This window comes from Hydra vulgaris, chromosome 15, assembly GCF_038396675.1.
Source record: "Hydra vulgaris chromosome 15, alternate assembly HydraT2T_AEP".
Classification (NCBI taxonomy): Eukaryota; Metazoa; Cnidaria; class Hydrozoa; order Anthoathecata; family Hydridae; genus Hydra; species Hydra vulgaris.
Window position 1 is genome coordinate 27,879,667 of NC_088934.1, and position 17,740 is coordinate 27,897,406.

At 28.1% G+C, this 17,740-nt stretch overlaps 2 protein-coding genes across 5 annotated transcripts in view; both read left to right on the plus strand.

Moving 5' to 3' along the window:
* Positions 1-5,908, plus strand: part of LOC100210798 (DENN domain-containing protein 11) — a 59,740-nt gene extending 53,832 nt beyond the window's left edge. For both annotated transcript variants that reach the window (XM_065820513.1, XM_065820514.1), the window contains exons 7-9: positions 2,790-2,940; positions 3,338-3,394; positions 5,401-5,908. In XM_065820513.1, coding sequence (XP_065676585.1) covers positions 2,790-2,940; positions 3,338-3,394; positions 5,401-5,596 — 404 coding nt within the window. In that variant the 3' untranslated portion in view covers positions 5,597-5,908. The remainder of the gene's footprint in view (positions 1-2,789; positions 2,941-3,337; positions 3,395-5,400) is intronic.
* A 10,488-nt stretch (positions 5,909-16,396) lies between these two features.
* Positions 16,397-17,740, plus strand: part of LOC100207058 (serine/threonine-protein kinase PRP4 homolog) — a 42,639-nt gene continuing 41,295 nt past the window's right edge. For 2 of the 3 annotated variants that reach the window (XR_010643991.1, XR_010643992.1), the window contains exon 1: positions 16,400-16,666. Coding sequence is in view for 1 of the 3 variants with exons in the window: in XM_065819053.1 (XP_065675125.1) it covers positions 16,602-16,666 (65 nt within the window). In the remaining 2 variants the exon portion in view is untranslated. Of the gene's footprint in view, positions 16,667-17,740 lie in introns of all 3 variants that reach the window. The other variant, XM_065819053.1, reaches the window with a different exon arrangement.

Genomic DNA, 17,740 nt, shown 5'->3' on the forward strand with positions numbered 1-17,740 from the left:
TTAAAATTCACCAGCCACTGTGAGCCCCATGCTGTAGCAGTCTGGTCGTTCCAAGAAGTTAAGCCTACATGATGAACAGTTTTTAAAAATAGCAGCACTACTTTTAAAGTCGCAAAAAAGTAAGCGCAAAACTTGTTCAAGATCTTAAAAGAGCTAATGGAACTTTAGTACATGCATTTACTGTGCAACGATCTTTAATAAAATCTGGGTTAAAAGGCTGTGTAGCTGTTAAAAAACCTTTACTACGCAAAGGTAATAAAAAAAAAGATTAAAGTTCGCCAGAGAGCACAAAGAGTGGCAGAAAAATCAATGGGACAAGATATTGTTTACAGACGAATCTAAATTTCAAATATTTGGGACAAATAGATGTCAGTATGTTAGGCGAAGAAAGAAAAAGGCATTGTAGGAGCCATGTCTAGCATCTACTATCAAACATGTTGGAGAGAATATTCAAGTTTGGGGGTGTATTTCAAAAAAAGGGGTAGGGGATATTGTTAGAATAACAGAAAAGCTTACAGGTAAAAAATATAAAAATATTTTACATAATTATACTGCGCCTTCTGGACGATAACTGATCAGGGATTATTTTATCATACAACAGGATAACAATCCCAAACATACTTGCAAATTAGTTAAAAATTATTTGTCAAATCTGGTGGAGGAAGGAGTGCTTCAAACCATGCCTTGGCCTCCTCAGAGCCCTGATTTCAATATAATTGAACATGTTTAGGACTACTTAGACAGAAAGAAGATGGAAAAGTTGCCAAAGAATGAAAATGAGCTTTGAAAAGTTCTAAAAGAAGATTGGTATCCCCATCACATTTATTGAAAATCTGTATAAAAGTATAATAAAAGACTTCAAGATAATATTGTAAATAAACATGGTCACACTAAATATTAATTAAGTCTCTATGTATTGTTATAAATTTAAATGTTTTTAATAAAACTAGTATTATATTACACAATTTAATAAAAAGTATGTTTGTACCTATATTTTTGTTTTAATTTCATTTTGTTTGACATTTTATCTTGAATATATTATATATATATATATATATATATATATATATATATATATATATATATATATATATATATATATATATATATATATATATATATATATATATATATATATATATATATATATAAAGTAGGTTCATCAGGAAGCTTCCTGATGAAGCTACTGATGGTGAAATAAGTTTAAAAGTTAGATAAGTTTTTTTACTAATTTATTATTGTTCTTTTCTTTAAGAACATTAGGCATTCTATTTGTAGAATACACTTACATAATTTATATATATACTAAAAATCAGTTTAGGTCTGTATATGATAGCCTAAAGCAAGAACTAAAGACCATTTGGAGAAGAGTATCAACTAATTTGACTATCAACAGAGGCTTGGCAGCTAGAGCAGGGCTAGTTCATTTATAATACGCTTTTGAACCTCCTCTAGAAGAGAAAGGGGATCATTAGAAGAACCAGCCCAAATATGACAGCAGTATTCTATACAGGAACAAATAAAAGATTTGTTGAATTGAAAGATGGAATCTGGAGTAATGAAATGGCCAGCACAATAAATAGAAGCAACCTTAGCAGATGCTAACTTTGCAATGGGTTATATATGGTTTTTATGAATGGTAATCCGAGAAGTAGAGGTTGCAGTATAAGTTGCCATTCATCAGTATCAACAATATATAAATATCAACAAAATTGTAATAATTGTTAGCAGTAAATAAAGTTTTGCTTTAAGTCAAAATGTACAAGCCACTGCAAGTTCCAACTGCCCATTCTAAGCGATCAAAAAAATTTTTTCAAGACTAGAGTATATATTTGTGTTGGAAGCAGATAGAGTCACTTAAGATCTAAAGTTGTCAGTAAGATAATTAATATAGAGGAAAAATCCTGAAAATTGACTCAATGTTGTAGCAAAAGGGTTTAAAGCGTTCAGGAAACTCAACTACCAACAGGCCTCATTAAACTGCAAGCAAAAAAAAAAAATCTATGAGTATAGTCAAGAAGATCTAGCTTTTATCATTCTAAGTAGGAAGCAATATAACACAGGTTTACATCTACACTAGCCTAGTAGATGAAGAAGGGGTGCAAGGCTGGGCAACTGAAGTTTTTTACTGTACCCTAAAGTCTTTGTCTAGGAGACCTTCAATAAGATAGTAGCCAGATACAGTTAACGTTCTAAGATGAGAATTTTTATCAAGACACCATCTCTAGTCTTTATTTAGCCAAGAGCACCCAAGACAGGGGTTTTTAAGTTAGAGTTAACTCTCCTAGCCTTTGCCTTGAAAAGCGAATCATACAAAGTAGCAGAATATGTGGGAGGTTGTATTGGATTACATGTTAACAGTGCCAGAGTGATCATGATGATCTTCAACCTGACCTGACCTAAAGTATTTTAAAAAGTTACTTATGTAAGGAAAAAGATCTTGCATACTTTTTATTATTCTTTGTAACTTCTTTTTTTGAAAAAATTTTGAGGAAATCGTAACCTTATACTTAATTATAGTTATATAATTAAGTATAAGGTTACAATTTCCTAATTATTTATTTTTGAAAAAATGAACTAATTACAGAGAAAATTTAAAAAGAAGCAAAATTTGTTATTAGGCTTGTATATGAAATAAAATAAAGAGCCCATTTAGATGTCTAGCTTAAGGTTCTTTCCTTTGTTAACATGCTACTTTTAATCAATTAAGTAAATGTTTAAACTAATTTATTTTTTGTATTTTATTTGGTAATTTATATTTTGTGTTTTGTTTTTCTTTTTGTTTTTAGGTACCACTGAAAGTATTTTATATAATAAACAAGAAGCTTATGACTTATATGTTAACAAGCAAAGTATAGAGTGCCCATCACAGCGTTTGAAACATGTTACAAAAATAAATTCTGCGGATTATGATAGATACTCTCGCTTGTGTAAATACAGGTTATAAGAAGTTTTATTCCTAAGATTTTCTATGTGCGCTGTCATGACAACAATGTTTTAAATTTAATTAAACTTTTAAATCTTCCTTAGCAAAAGTTGTTTTGAAGTTTTTTTTCAAAAGCAATTCAAGTATTTAACTTTTTTTAAATAAACAAACCTCAAACCTACATATATAGTTACATATTTCTTGTATAAAATGTACAATCTTTGTTTTTGTATTTGCTTTTTTTTTTTTTTTAAATGTATGTTCCTTTTTTTTTATAATGGCATTTAAAACAAGTAAACTTAAAAAAAATGAAATAATTGAAATCAAAAAAGTAAATGAAATATTTGATTTAATTTTTTAAATAGAAAAAAAAAGTTTTTAAAAAAAAATATGTTATTTTTTAATGTTTAGTGAAGAACAACTTAGTTCTGGCTTGGAAGTTACAGATGATGAGATTATGTATATAAGGTATAGATATATATATGATAAGATAAGATCTTTAAGGTATAATCATTACCTTTTTAACAATTTTTTTTTTAACTGTAAGTTTATATTTATGCTTCTTTTTTTTAAATTTACTTTTTGCATTATTTCAACTTTTTATAAAAGAAATACTTTATTTTAAATCTATGGTCTAAGAAATATTTTATACTAAAGTCCTGTTTTCATCTGTTTAAAGTGTGACTATTTATTTTAATAAGTTTAAAACATGGAATGATATATAGAGACTTTTTACTTAAATTAGGCATACTTTATTTCTAGAAATTTTGAATGCAATTAAAATAATGAATTTGATTTTTAAAATTTGATTTTGTTTGAGACCGGTATAAACAGAAAAAAATACAGAGTACCATTCCTTAAAGTTACTCAAATAAAACATCAAAATATACTTGCTACTGCTAATTTCTTATTTAAAATTTTGAAAAAATAAAAGCTCAAGGAAATTTAGTTTGAAGTTGCTACACTGTATTAGAGCATAAACATTGTTTATGGGAGATTTTGCTTTAAAAAAAATTTGTGATTTTAAGTTTGATTTTTAATAAAATAGTCTGCTTATTTTTGTAACTTTGTAATAGTGATTATCTTTTTTTCTTTTTTACTTTGGAGTGGCATTTTTAAAAAGCTAATAATACTATAAATAGAACGTTTTCTCTTATATGAGTATAGAGGAAGCTCTTGCACTAAAAATAAACACTCAATGATGAATAGTATCAAACGATCAGAAACCTTATCCACGATATTTGGAGAAAAAAATGAAATACTGTCAACTTCCCACAATATTTGGGAAAAAAAATGCTGTCTTGCAAATTCAAGTTCTTTCAAATATTCCGCTAATCACACCTTCAAAGTATGTTAAATTGCACTGTTAGTAGAATTTTGGAAATGATCGATATTTTTTGACGCAGTTCAGACAAAAAAAATATCCGTTATATAAATATTGGCTTTCATTGTGTCTCGAATTAAAGTAAAGCAGTTATTCTTATAAATAGTTGACAAATAATTGCAGGACAAAAATTCAGGACAAAAGCATGATAAAATTTTTTTTTAGTTCAGGTCATAGGTCTTTATTGCTTAAGATAAAAAATACTGGTATTTTATAAAGTGAAAATACTTCATTTTGAGCTCTTTTGTACATTTTTCCATTTTGTACAATCCCATAAATATCAATAAGTTTGATTTAAATCGTTTGTACATACGACTGGAACGTTTTAATTTCTATTGTACACAAACTTCTAATGCCTAGTTTTTCTATTTCCAAGATACCAATTTTTTCTATTAGCGTATATTTGAAAGATGCACTTTAAAGTCTTATTATGCTGATAAAAAACTTGAGACTTCAACTAAAGATTAAATACTATGATGAATCAGATGCACTATCTTCTTGTCTTTTGTCTTCTTACCTTCTTGCCAGAATAAATATCAGCCATATCTTTTGTACAAAAATTATCCTGGGTAACCCAATCAAGTTATGAATGTGATAATAATGGAAATAATACTGAAATAAATAAAACCCAACGAAGTTATGAATAATAATACAAATGTAAACAAAGTATAAAAATTAAATGTTTTATTTTGTTTTGAATAGTTTAATATGATTACTAAAATTATTTTTAACGCACTTTAAAAATTCATCGCATATAAACGCGTACATGAGCATTTAACGTGATTAAGGTGCGCGTAAAACTTAATTCCGGTCACTATGTGCTGTATTTGAAATCTGTAAGCTGTTAAAGAAAGTTTGGAAAAGATAGTGGTTATATGGATAATAGTTTGGTTATTTGTAACGAGTAATAATTTAGTGGTTAGTGACGGATAATAATTTGAACATTAAATGTATAACTAGTTTCCACAATAAACTTTATGATAAATAAATTTCCACAATAAACTTTATGATAAATAAATTTTAACTTTATGAATGCTATAAATTCACACCCCCTGAATAATTTTTTTTAATTTTAAAATTATTTTTGTAGATTTTTTATCGAACAAAATAATAGAATATTCAAAGTTCTTTATGACGTAGCTTCTCAAGAAGACAAGTTAATTACTTCAAATCATATGAAAGAAATGGGTCTGGATCCTCGTAGTGATAGGGTATTTGTATCAGAGTTAGCAGAATTGTATGACATCAAACTGCAGATGTACAATAGAGCATGTTGTGGAAGCTAGCATGAGTTGTATTTTATTTTTTATTTTGTCACTTTGAAAACTGTTACAATTTTTTTAACTATTTTGAATTTATTTTTTATTTTGATACGTATCAAAATTTATGTTTTTTAATTTAAAAATATTTTTTTTGAAAATATTTTTATTTGCTAAAACATAGAAGGAGCTTATTGTACTAATTTCTTTTTAAATTTTGTATTTTTTGAATCGTAATTTTTACACTATGAAAGGTTTATTTTAATGAAATTATCTTAATATATTTTATGTAAATAAATAATTAAATTTTAGTGATTAAATTAAAGTGAAACATTTAGACTTGTGGATTGCTTACATTTTTACGTTACGCTTATATTAAAACCAAAACCAAATATCCTTTTGCTTATAAGGTTTTCACTATTCTTAAATCAATTTTAGTTGTTATTATTATTATTTTTATTATTATTATTTTTTTGTTACTATTATTATTATTATTATTATTGTATCTACTACATCAAAACAGAAAAGTCTAAAACGGAGAAAGTAACTAATCGCTTGTTTTGTGAGATCCAAGATAAGTAAACGTATCAACAACAAAAAAGGATGCTGATATTGCAAACAAAAAAAGTTTCGGTTGAATTTTTTTTACAATTAAAGTTAAGCATTGTTAAAAAGATCAAGAATATGATAATGAATATGTATGAAAAAACCAGAGGAGTATTTTCAATTAATTTTCCCATCGCGCTAACGTAATTACGCCCCTTTCTAATCTTTAAATTAATGTGTTCCGGCAATCTGATTGATGCGATGTAAACTTGACATAAAAACATTTTTGAAACATGGCAAAAAACACACTCCTTTAAATATTGCTAATAACTATCATGTTTGTGGTTATTTTATGTGTTGATGGTTGCTGTAAAACTTTATTGCGCAATAAAAAGTTTATGAACAATTTATAGTATTTCTTCAAATGACTTATGGAAATTCGTCGAATTCACAACGGCACTTGAGGCTAGGCAACTCCATCACTCAAGGATGCAGTTTCATAGCGCGAAGCAGCTCGAAAATCCGATTGCAGTCATCACTAAATAAGTCACGTTCCTAAAAATAAGAAATATATTAGATTTTACAAGAAGTAAACAATTCTAGCTTGAATCAAGCCTTTCAAAATCTTTATCACAGTTTAAGAAGAAAAAAAATTTAATGGATAATGAGTGGTAATTTTTATTTGATGATGCGTGATATATTTATTAGTCGTTTATTATTAGTCATTTATTTATGGTATTTATACTGAAGATTTAAAACATTGTATAGATCAAGGATGTAACGGAGGTTTATCGGAGCCGGAGTTTTAAACTAAGATTTTCGATTTACAAGTTGCAAACATTTTTTATATATGTTTTTGCTTTACTTTTTAATAATAAAAAATAGTCTTGAATCATCACTCTCTAGTTCGATAGAATGCGCTGCGTCCTAAATTTGAATCTTTGTTATAACTTCCAATAATTTGAAATTATTGGAGCAGGAGAAAATGAATATATATATATATATATATATATATATATAGAGAGAGAGAGAGAGAGAGAGAGAGAGAGAGAGAGAGAGAGAGAGAGAGAGAGAGAGAGAGAGAGAGAGATAGAGAGAGAGATAGACAGAGAGAGAGAGAGAGAGAGAGAGCGTTATACTGATTTCGATAAAGTAAATTTTAGGACACTGTTACACCTCACAAAATCTTTCGTTACATCCCTAGAATTGATATAATAAATTAAAGTTTTAATGGAGGAATATTGAATATGTGATTACTGTAGATCTCTGATGTAAAGTTGGTGGCAATAAAACTTAACGAGTTTTTCGTCAATACAGGTTTTTGTCAATACAACCTAGCTTAGCCAGTAAAATTAAACACACTCCTGCACGTTTTTCGAACTATCTAATGAAGTCTGATAAAAACTTATCATTTAAAAAACTTACTTATGAAGAACTTGATGATTCGATAATAAAAATACAACACAGATATATCAACAGGCTATGATTCTATTTCAGCTTGCATAATCAAAGATTGCTATGGATTTATTAAAAAAATTTTGTTAGATATTTTCAACACATCGCTCAAAACAGGTATTTTTCAAAATAAATAAAAGGTTGCAATGGTTGCATCCATTTTTAAAACAGGAGATAAAAGACTGGTTACGCCTGAATCCAAAGTATACCATAAAAACAGTAAAACATCCTCCTTTAGTCATGGTATGGGGAGCAATCACAGCGCAAGACCGATGCGGGTCGCACATCTTTAAAAAAGGTGAAAAAGTCAATGCACAAAAGTATCTAAGTGTATTGAAAGATAAAGTGAAACTGCACATGGAAATTACTAAAACCAGCATTTTCCAGCAAGATTCAGCACCTTGTCATACAGCTAAAACAGTTAAGAAGTGGTTTACTGATGATAAAAGTGAATTAAGTTCACCCGATCTTAATGTTATCGAGAACTGCTGGAATATAATGGAGCAGAAAGTTGCAGCACATCAGCCAAAATCTGAAGGACATCTTCAAAAAGTTAAAGAAGTGTGAACTAATGAAATCACTCGAGAATTTTGTAAAACATTAGTACATTGAATCCCAAGAAGAATACAAGCTGTGCTTGTTAATAAGGGACATCCGACAAAGTATTGAATTATAAGATTCAAGTCATTTAAACTGTACTATTGCTATAATTTGGTGCTATAACTATTATTTTATTGAATATTAACAATATTTGATAATTTTTATCTTTTTTTTTTCATTTGTTTTACATTTTCTATTGTGTTTATTCAATAAAAATTTACACTGCAAATTTTGAGTTATTTTTTATGATGTGCCTTAATTTTTTGGCCACTACTGTATGTTAACGATCTATATAGAGCATTAAATACTATGTCTATTATCATGTTTGCAGACGACACCACTTTATTTTATTCTCACAGCAACATTATCTCTCTATTTCAAGTAGCAAACAAAGAACTAGATCAAATATTAAACTGGTTTAACTCTTAAATCTTTAAACACTGAAAAAGTTTTCCTTATTCGATTCTAAACTAAAGTTTCAATATATTCCTACATCCTTAGCAATGTCATATATAAATAATATCAAAATTGAGCGCTCTTTCACACAAAAAACTACTTTGTGTTTTAATAGATGAAAACTCATCCTGGAGAGATCATATTAAATATTCGCAATAAAATCGCGAGAGATATTGGTATTTTATATAAAACCCGTCAAATCTTAGACAATTCTAAACAAACTAAGCTATATTTTGCATTCAATAATAGTTGCTTATCTTATGGCAATATTCTTATTGATTATGGCAAAATCACTTCACAAATGTTAAAGTCTTCTAAGAAGCAGGAGAGCTCTTAATATATATGAAATTAACATTTGCAAATTCAAAAAGAACTTAATTGAACTTTTTGCCAGTTAAAATCTTTACTTGATTTTTTCTAACAAAACACTTTTATCCTCTTTTTAATTATTCAAGATTATTTTAAGATTTTTTCTTCTTCAGGTTCTTGTAACTACTATTGATTATGAAATATATTATATTATATAAAAAATATTAAATATATATTATATATATTCAATGTTTTTATATGACGGAAATCACCTGATTAAAAATAGTTGCTGACAAAAATAAATAAATAAAAAATACATATACAATATGCTGAAGATTTAATACATTTTTAGAAGAATTATAAAACTTTTAAAATAATTTTAAATGTTAAAATAAATTGTGGAATAATTAAAATATTAAAAAGTCAAAAACGATTTTTTTTTCTTCTTTTTTAAAATATTATAAAACTTTTAGGGGTTGTTCAAAGGAGGTAGGGGGGTGTAAAAGGTTAAAAGCTTATATAAGCGTGGCGAAGAAGAATAATATAAGTATAAGAATAGTATGAAAATGATTTGTTTAAAAAATGGCTATTTACAATATTAAAATTTTTCTTTGTTAATATAGTGTCAATAATCTTAACATTTTAACAATATTGACCAATATTATATTCCAAATATTGCCGATATTGTTAAAATGATAAAAATCTAAATATAAGTACAATTTTGTTTCCAAAATTGCGCTAATGTATCAAATAACGCGCCAATTTTGTTTGCTACTCGAGTATATACATTGAATACTTTCCAAAATTAAGAAAAGACAACAAAAATTTTGGAAAAAAAAAGTATTGTTACCGGTCTGCAATATTCATTTGAGTTTAAGCCTACCCTACGGGCATTTGTTTTTAAAGGTTACGTTCTAAATGTCTTTTAAACGTTTTTTAAACGTCTTTTAAACGTTTTTTACGGACGAGTGTTTAGAAAACGTTTAAAAGACATTTAAAAAACATTTAAAACGTAACTTTTAAAAACAAATGCTCGCTGGGTAAGGCTTAAAGCAATAGTTTAAGAACGATTTAAAAAAAATAAGGTATAAGCATTTTCTAATTTTTTTAAAATGCATCAATTTTACCTTAAGACATATAACATCACAGCTGTGGCTAGGCTACCCCACACACCCAAAATAAAATGGGAAGGGAGCAGCAAATTTAGGTAATACCTAGGGGGAAAATTAAGTTTTGGGACTCTATTAACAGGGTTTTTTTTTGTTTTTTTTGGGGGGGGTGGGGGGGGGAGAGAAGGGTCCAACCCACATGCCACGGCACGGCATAACATAGTATATTTATCAAAATTGTTGTAAATAAGAAAAGGAACCAAATAGAAATAAAGAAAAAAAAATTTGTTTAACAATATTTTTTGTTCTTTGCTTTTATTTGAATCCTAGTTTTAATTAGTATATATACTAAAACGAATAATGCATAACACCATATTACCAACATCATAACACCAACACCATAATACCAACATAACACCAAATTTGTTTTATACTTTGACGACGATAATCAATAATTGTGGATTATTATTTGTATTGTCATTATTGTTATGTCGTAAAAAGTAACTTGTAACGTTAAACAAAGTTATTTCAATGGTAAACCAATTTTTGACTAAATGCTAATTAATGATCTAGTTAATATATTTACTTTACTCTTGTAGACTAAACTGAAAAAATTTGAAAACAACAGAAATTAAACAGTAACTGATATCGAATGTACTCCGAGTAGTTCATTTAATTGGCTTTTTAAATCTAGCAAATAGCAAGAGCCACCACAGTTAATCTTAACACAACGTACATCTTTCAAATTTATAAGAAATGTTTTAACAAACGTGTGGTTTGAGTTGTTTTCAAAGCTTATTTAAATTTTTGTTAAAATGTAAATTTTCAGACATTAATTTCTTTACTGTTAATATGGATCGTTTTTTATTAACAGAAAATAGATTTCAATTCAATCACAACAATCCTTCATAAAAGGTTGTCAATAATTTTTTCAACAAAAGTAATTAAAAATTAAAAAAAAGATTAAAATAAAACACTAACCGATGTTAAACTTTGACTTATTATTAAAGTTTAACTTTTCTAACTTTGAACGTAAAAATTTAAGGATAAAACTTCAAGTACTCGATACATAGATAAATAACATCAAGCGTGAGCGCCGTTGTAGCACTCATTTTAAGGATTGTCGCGAATATATATTTATTTTTCAAATTTGTGCCGCGTTTCAATATTTCACCTTAGAATTAAGATATTTATTTCCTTTTTTTTTTCCGTTAAAAATAAAGACTTCTACCATTTGTCATTTGCCCATATATTGCATTTTTTCCAACGGCGAATAAGACAATAACTGCAAGACACTAAATAACACTAAGAAAAAAAAGACAACAACTGCAAGACACTAAATAACACTAAGAAAAAAAATAAAATCAAGTAAAAATGTTTATTTCTCGAAAAATATTTATTTAAGAAATTCAAGGATTTGATATAATGTTGTGGCCTGTTTTGATTTTACTTTTCCAAAAAAACTTATTAGGGTAGATTCGGGTAATAGGAGCAGGAAAAAATTATTTAAATTAAACGATTTAAATAATTTCTCTCATAAAGTTTTTTTTTTTTGCGATCAGTCGTATAGACTGGTATCAATTTAGAAGCTTTTATCTCTAAAAAATCTGATTCCTAATTTTTCAACCAGATGAATGAGAAAGAAAAATGAGTAAAGACTGTTTCATGAAGAAACAATCTTTACTCATTTTCTTTACAATTTCAAATCCTGATTGAACTTTTAAAATAAAATTTTCAAGGGCATTGTTGAAGATACTTACTTCAAGTTGCTGCTCGGGGCTCTCATAGCAGAAAGCTGTAATTGCAAGTTCATTGTGAAAACTATTCCATAAAGCGTTCTTTTACTTTCCAGTTTTTTTTTGTGAATTTGACTTGCACAAAACAAAGAATAAAAATAATTTGAAATCGTTTCCAGACCTCCACAAAAATTGCCGTTTACTTGCTCTCATTGAGCAAAAGTTTGACCTGTTGCAATAATAATATAGTAAATGGTAAAAAAAAAAATGCATTGTTGATACAATAAAAAATAATTACCAAATAAAAAATGTAGTTGATCTCTAAACGTCATATTTCGCGATGAGAGAAACAATGTTGCATTTAGAAAACAGTGCAATATTTCACGCTACCGTGCATCCTCAGATTCTAGAGTTTGTTTGATTGCCGAAACCTCATCGGTAAGTTGTCATCAAAGTCTTTCAGGTAATGTAATGATTCTTGTGAACTGGGCTGTTTATGGTATGTTTTAATTCGATAACTTAGTTACCTCTAGTTGTCTTTGATTCCACCATTCAGTGGAGAAGATATAGATCGAAAAAAAAAGAAAAGAATGTAACACTTTTTACTTAAAAGTATTTAATATTATTTTGCTGAGATTGTAATGTTTTTTTTATATGATATCTTACTATTTGTTTAATATGTAAATGATACAACGGGGCTGGATGATAAAACTTTTGTCTTCTGCCTGCTTCCTTCACATCTTAACTAAAAAAGTATTTTAAATAATTTATTATGAAGATAAAAAATATATCCATGACTTGCACTCAAATAGAGAGCAAGGAAAACGCAGAAGTGAACTTATTGTTAGGCTCCACTAATTTGCCCTTTTATTAGTAAGGAGAAAATTCCTCATTACAGTTTCTCTCATCATATTTTACAACTTGAATTTTAGTAATACCATAATCTCAAAAAATATTAAATAGATGTTTATTAAACATTTATCAATATCAATTAATGTTTAGAAAAACAAATTTATTGCAAATGTCATCGTGAAATTAATCAAACAGTAATAATATTCTTTTTAAAAACAAATTAAATGAGCTATTTTATTTGTTATAGAGTATAGACACTAGAAAAAATACACATATTTTTATTGTAATTATTTTCTTATATATGGAAGCTCTTTAAAAAATTTTCGTCGTCTTTTGGCGCCCCTTACATCTTAGCGCCCGGGGTACGTATGAACTTTTTTCCCCTCCCCCTCTTCTTATCCCTGGTACTAAATATAGGGCTGTAAATCCTGGCTCGTGTTCGTGAACGGCTCGGTGATCGGCTTGACAAGAGCTCGTTCATGTTCGGCTCGAATGGTAAACGAGTCGGGCTTGAACAAAAAATTAGGCTCGTTTATTAAACGTGCCGAGCTTGAACATCATAGGCTCGTTCATATAGGCTCGATTAAAGCTCGAGTATATATATATATATATATATATATATATATATATATATATATATATATATATATATATATATATATATATATACATATATATATATATATTATTTATCCTATGCAATGAGAGCAAGACTTATATTTGTGAAAATGTAATTTGAACTATTAGAGTGCAGTGTTTAATAGGAACTATTATGTTTGTGAGAGTTTACATTATGTTTGAACTTTGAACATTAAGTTTGAACATTGAACTATTAGTTTTAACTTTTATTTTGAACTATTAGATTTATGGGATCTTATTTCATTATGTTGTTTATTTGCATGTTTAATAGACTGTAGGATTGTTTATGTTGTTTGTTGATTTGGACTTGCATTATTTACAGACGAGCCTTCAACGAATAATTTTTTTTTACTAAACGAGCTTTAAACTAACAGGTTACAATAATTATTTCGAGTTTTAAACCAGTCGAGCTCGAGCAGCATGTAAAACGAGCCAAGCCCAAACAATACTAATCCTTAACGAGCCGAGCTCGAACAAAGAATCTCATGTTCGAAACGAGCTCGAGCCGAGCCTGAACACTCTTAATATGTAAACAAGCCAAGCCGAGCCGTGGCAAGCGTGGCTCGTTCGGCTCGATTTACAGGCCTAACTAAATATCTTTCTGTAGTTTAAATTCAAAAAATATGCATTTTTATCGTTTAAAGGTGTGAGTTAATACAATTGAATTAAAAAAAAAAAAAAGTATTATTGTTTTAATAAAAAATGGCTTCAAATTTGATCTTTTAATAAAACAGAGAAAATATATCCCTGCTGAACCTATCACTAGGTTATTGCAACCGTTACTATAAACATAACTATACAAACAAAACCGTTTCGTAAGTAGGAAAACCACAAAACACCAAACAAGCATTTAATTGTTAACGTCGCTAGCTACAATACCATTGTGAATGTGAACATTAGTAATCATATCTGGACGATAAAATAGCCTTAAATAAGCTAATGATACTGCATTAGTACCTTCGATTGTTAACGTATTCCACAATTTCGCAGCTCTGTTTATGAAAATATTAAAACTTATTGAACAATTTTTTATTAGTTTAATGTTCAATTTATACCCTTGCCTACATGTTTGAATCCCAGGTTTATCAATAACTGGAAACGTAAAATTTGACCATTGAATTTTCTCATAGCCATGAACAATTTTATACATTTGAACAAAAAGTCTCCACGCTGTCCTCTTAAATCCTAACTGGTTAAATTCAAATATTTAAGGCGTTCTTCTTACAATAAATCTTTTAATTCTGAAGGGATTTTTTTTACTTTGCGTTGAATTCTTTCCAGCCTTTCTATATCTCCTGTCAGATAGGGAAATCATATTATACTTGCATACTCTAAATGTGATCGTATACATGATTTATACAAAATTTCTATCATTTGTACGTTTATTATGCTAAATGTTCTTTTTTTGTCAGACCAATTATGGCATTTGCTTTATTAAATGCGTTTAACACTTGCATTTTCCATTTCAAATCCAATATTATTGTGATTCCTAAATCTCTTTCTTCATTCGACGATTCTAAGACTAGTTGTGTGCCATCTACTTTATTTATACTATAATTGTACATTAAATTCTGTTTGCCAGTGTGCATAACTTTACATTTGTTGACTTTTAAGTTGATTAACAAATCTTTACACCACTTTAAAACATTAATAATATCGCCTTGTAATGATAAACATTGTGTCAAATTATTTACTTCAGCAATTGTCTTTGAATCAGCAGCATAAAATTTTGAATTATTTAAGATGATTTCATTCAAATCGTTAATGAAAATGATGAATAAAATTGGCCCGAGCACGGAACCTTGTGGAACACCGCTCAAACCGTTAATAAAAAACTTCAATAATTTACCTTTTATACCGTAAGCTGATAATTTTAACAATAATCTCTGATGTGGTACTGAGTGAAAGGACTTAGCGAAATCATAAAAAATAATATTCACAGACGAATTTTGAGATAAATAATATGTAATCAGGTTCATAGATTCTACTAAATTGGTGACACATGATTTATGTTTAAAAAAACCATGTTGATTCTGATTCAACACCTTTTCATCATCTAAAAAGTTAAGTATGCAGTCCTTTATAATGGATTCCATGACCTTACATACAATAGAGGTTAAAGATACAGATCTATAATTTTCTGCAATCAATCTACTACCATTCCTAAATAACAGGGTTACATTTGAAGCTTTCCAAATATCAGACAGTTTAGAACTATTGAACGATATATTAAACAGAGTATTTAACGGTTTTTGAAAAACTGGATGCGCATTGTTTTAATACATATCCACGCACATTATCTAATACCGATACTCTTGTAGGGATCTAGTATTGATAATTGTTGGTATACGTTTGACGCAGTAAATGTTGGTATTGGACAATCTTTATCTGTTCGAATAGGAAAATATGGCATTTTATTGCTTTCTTGTTGTAAAATTACTGATTTAAATTGATTATTTAATTGATTGACAATATCAAACCCGTTAGTTAACGACTCACCATCTTTATTATTTATTCTCCATCTTGATTATTTATTGTTTTAATAAAAAACCCTAAAAAAACATAACAATGAACTGATTGCTGATGTTTAACATACGAGTAGAATTGTTTTGGCTTATACCTAAGGTTTTTTATTAATTGTATTTCATATTTCCTCTTTGATAACTTTATTTTTTTTTTCAACTTCTTTTTTAAATAACTTATACTGTTGCATTTATGGTTCAAATTTACCACCAGAATTTCTATTAAGCTTCCATAAAGAATTTTTACTTTTATCTATTGATTTGCCTTCATTAGGTAGCCATTTTAAATGTTGTTTATACAGACTTGTGCTAATGACTGGTATATAATTATTACATGCAGACGTATAACAATCCAAAAATCTTTTATAAGATATTTCAATATTATACTCGGTACAAAAAATATTTTATCAATTCGTTGCTCTGACGTTGGGGCAGGGGGAGGGGGAAAAATTTAAAAGGTTTCTGTTCCCAGGCTCCAATCATCGCAATTTTTGCAAAACACCTTATTTGACATAAGTATAAACATATAAATGTTTGGAGTTTGCTCCATGTCTGGAAATTAGCTATTTCAAAGATCAAAAAAATGCTAGATACGCCCCTATCCCCGACCCGTTCCCCAGTGTTGCAGGCCTGTCGCCACGCTACTGTCTTCAACTTGAATTGATATTATGATGTGTTAAGTGCACTTGTTTAGTTTGTGAATTTTAGTTACTATATATAATATAGTTTAATGTTGTTTTATTAACTGTAAAAAAAAAAATATATATTTGTCTCTCGCACGCGTGCGTTGCAACTAAGTTGGTTAAATATGGCGGTTGATGTGCGTTTTACCAATGGAGACACCATAGAAAATAAACTAACTCAAGCTGACAGGTAATATCTTTAATTAGGAAATTCGTTGTTCAAATATAAAACGTTTTAGAAGTAATGCTAATGGTAATATTACCTTATAAATGTTGACATAACAAGAAATTCTACAGAAAAGTAACACGACAATTCTTGACATCATCCACACTCTACTGACATGATATATAGAATATAGATGTTGAATTATTATTTATAGAGTAATAAGTTGTTATCATCATTGGAAAAGGCAGTATTACAATAATCAAAATTAAAAAATTATACAATAAGTTATGATGCTTTAAGAAAAAAAAATTTAATATGACTTGACTAAACTATGACAGAATTTTGAGATTTTCCTAATTTAAACTGTCCAATTCTTATCAAAATGCATACTGTTATGACATAAAAATGTTGGTATCAAAAGGAAGATCTTATAAATGGTACTAGAGAGGCACCTCTTTTTAGTTCATTAAAGAATAATGTTGTTAAAGCCAAAAGGTTGTACCTATTTTTTTTGTTGTATTTATTGTTGTTGTTGTTTACTTACATTCACCTCCCCAAGGTAGGCACTTCAACATTTAAAAAATGTAAAATGAAAACAAAACAAATACCATAAGTACCATTAAAAATTATGCACATTATTAGGGTAATTTAATGCTATAATTGATTTCGTAATTAAATTACAAAACACTAGATACCTTCAGATCTTTTTTCTTTAGCTGTGTTTTATCCATTATTGATATTGCGCTCTCAGATACCCAAGGCTGTGTGGGTCACCACAGTTAAGAGACTTTTTCAATTTTTTTAATTGTTTTAACTCTTTCTTTAGTTATGCCTAAAACCTAGCCCTGCTTAAAAAACTAAAAGTACTAAATACTAAAAGTCTTTGTTTTTGCAAGAAATGTACATTCTTTATCTTTTTAAAAAAATTAAACTTTTTTTTTATAATGGAAGTTAAATTGCAACGATTATTTTTTAATAAACAATATTTACAAGAATATAATTTTAATAAATGATGTTGGCAAAAATAATATTTGCTTTCACAACAAAATCTTTATAAAATCATAAACTTTTAATAAATAAAGTAAATAAATTAATGTA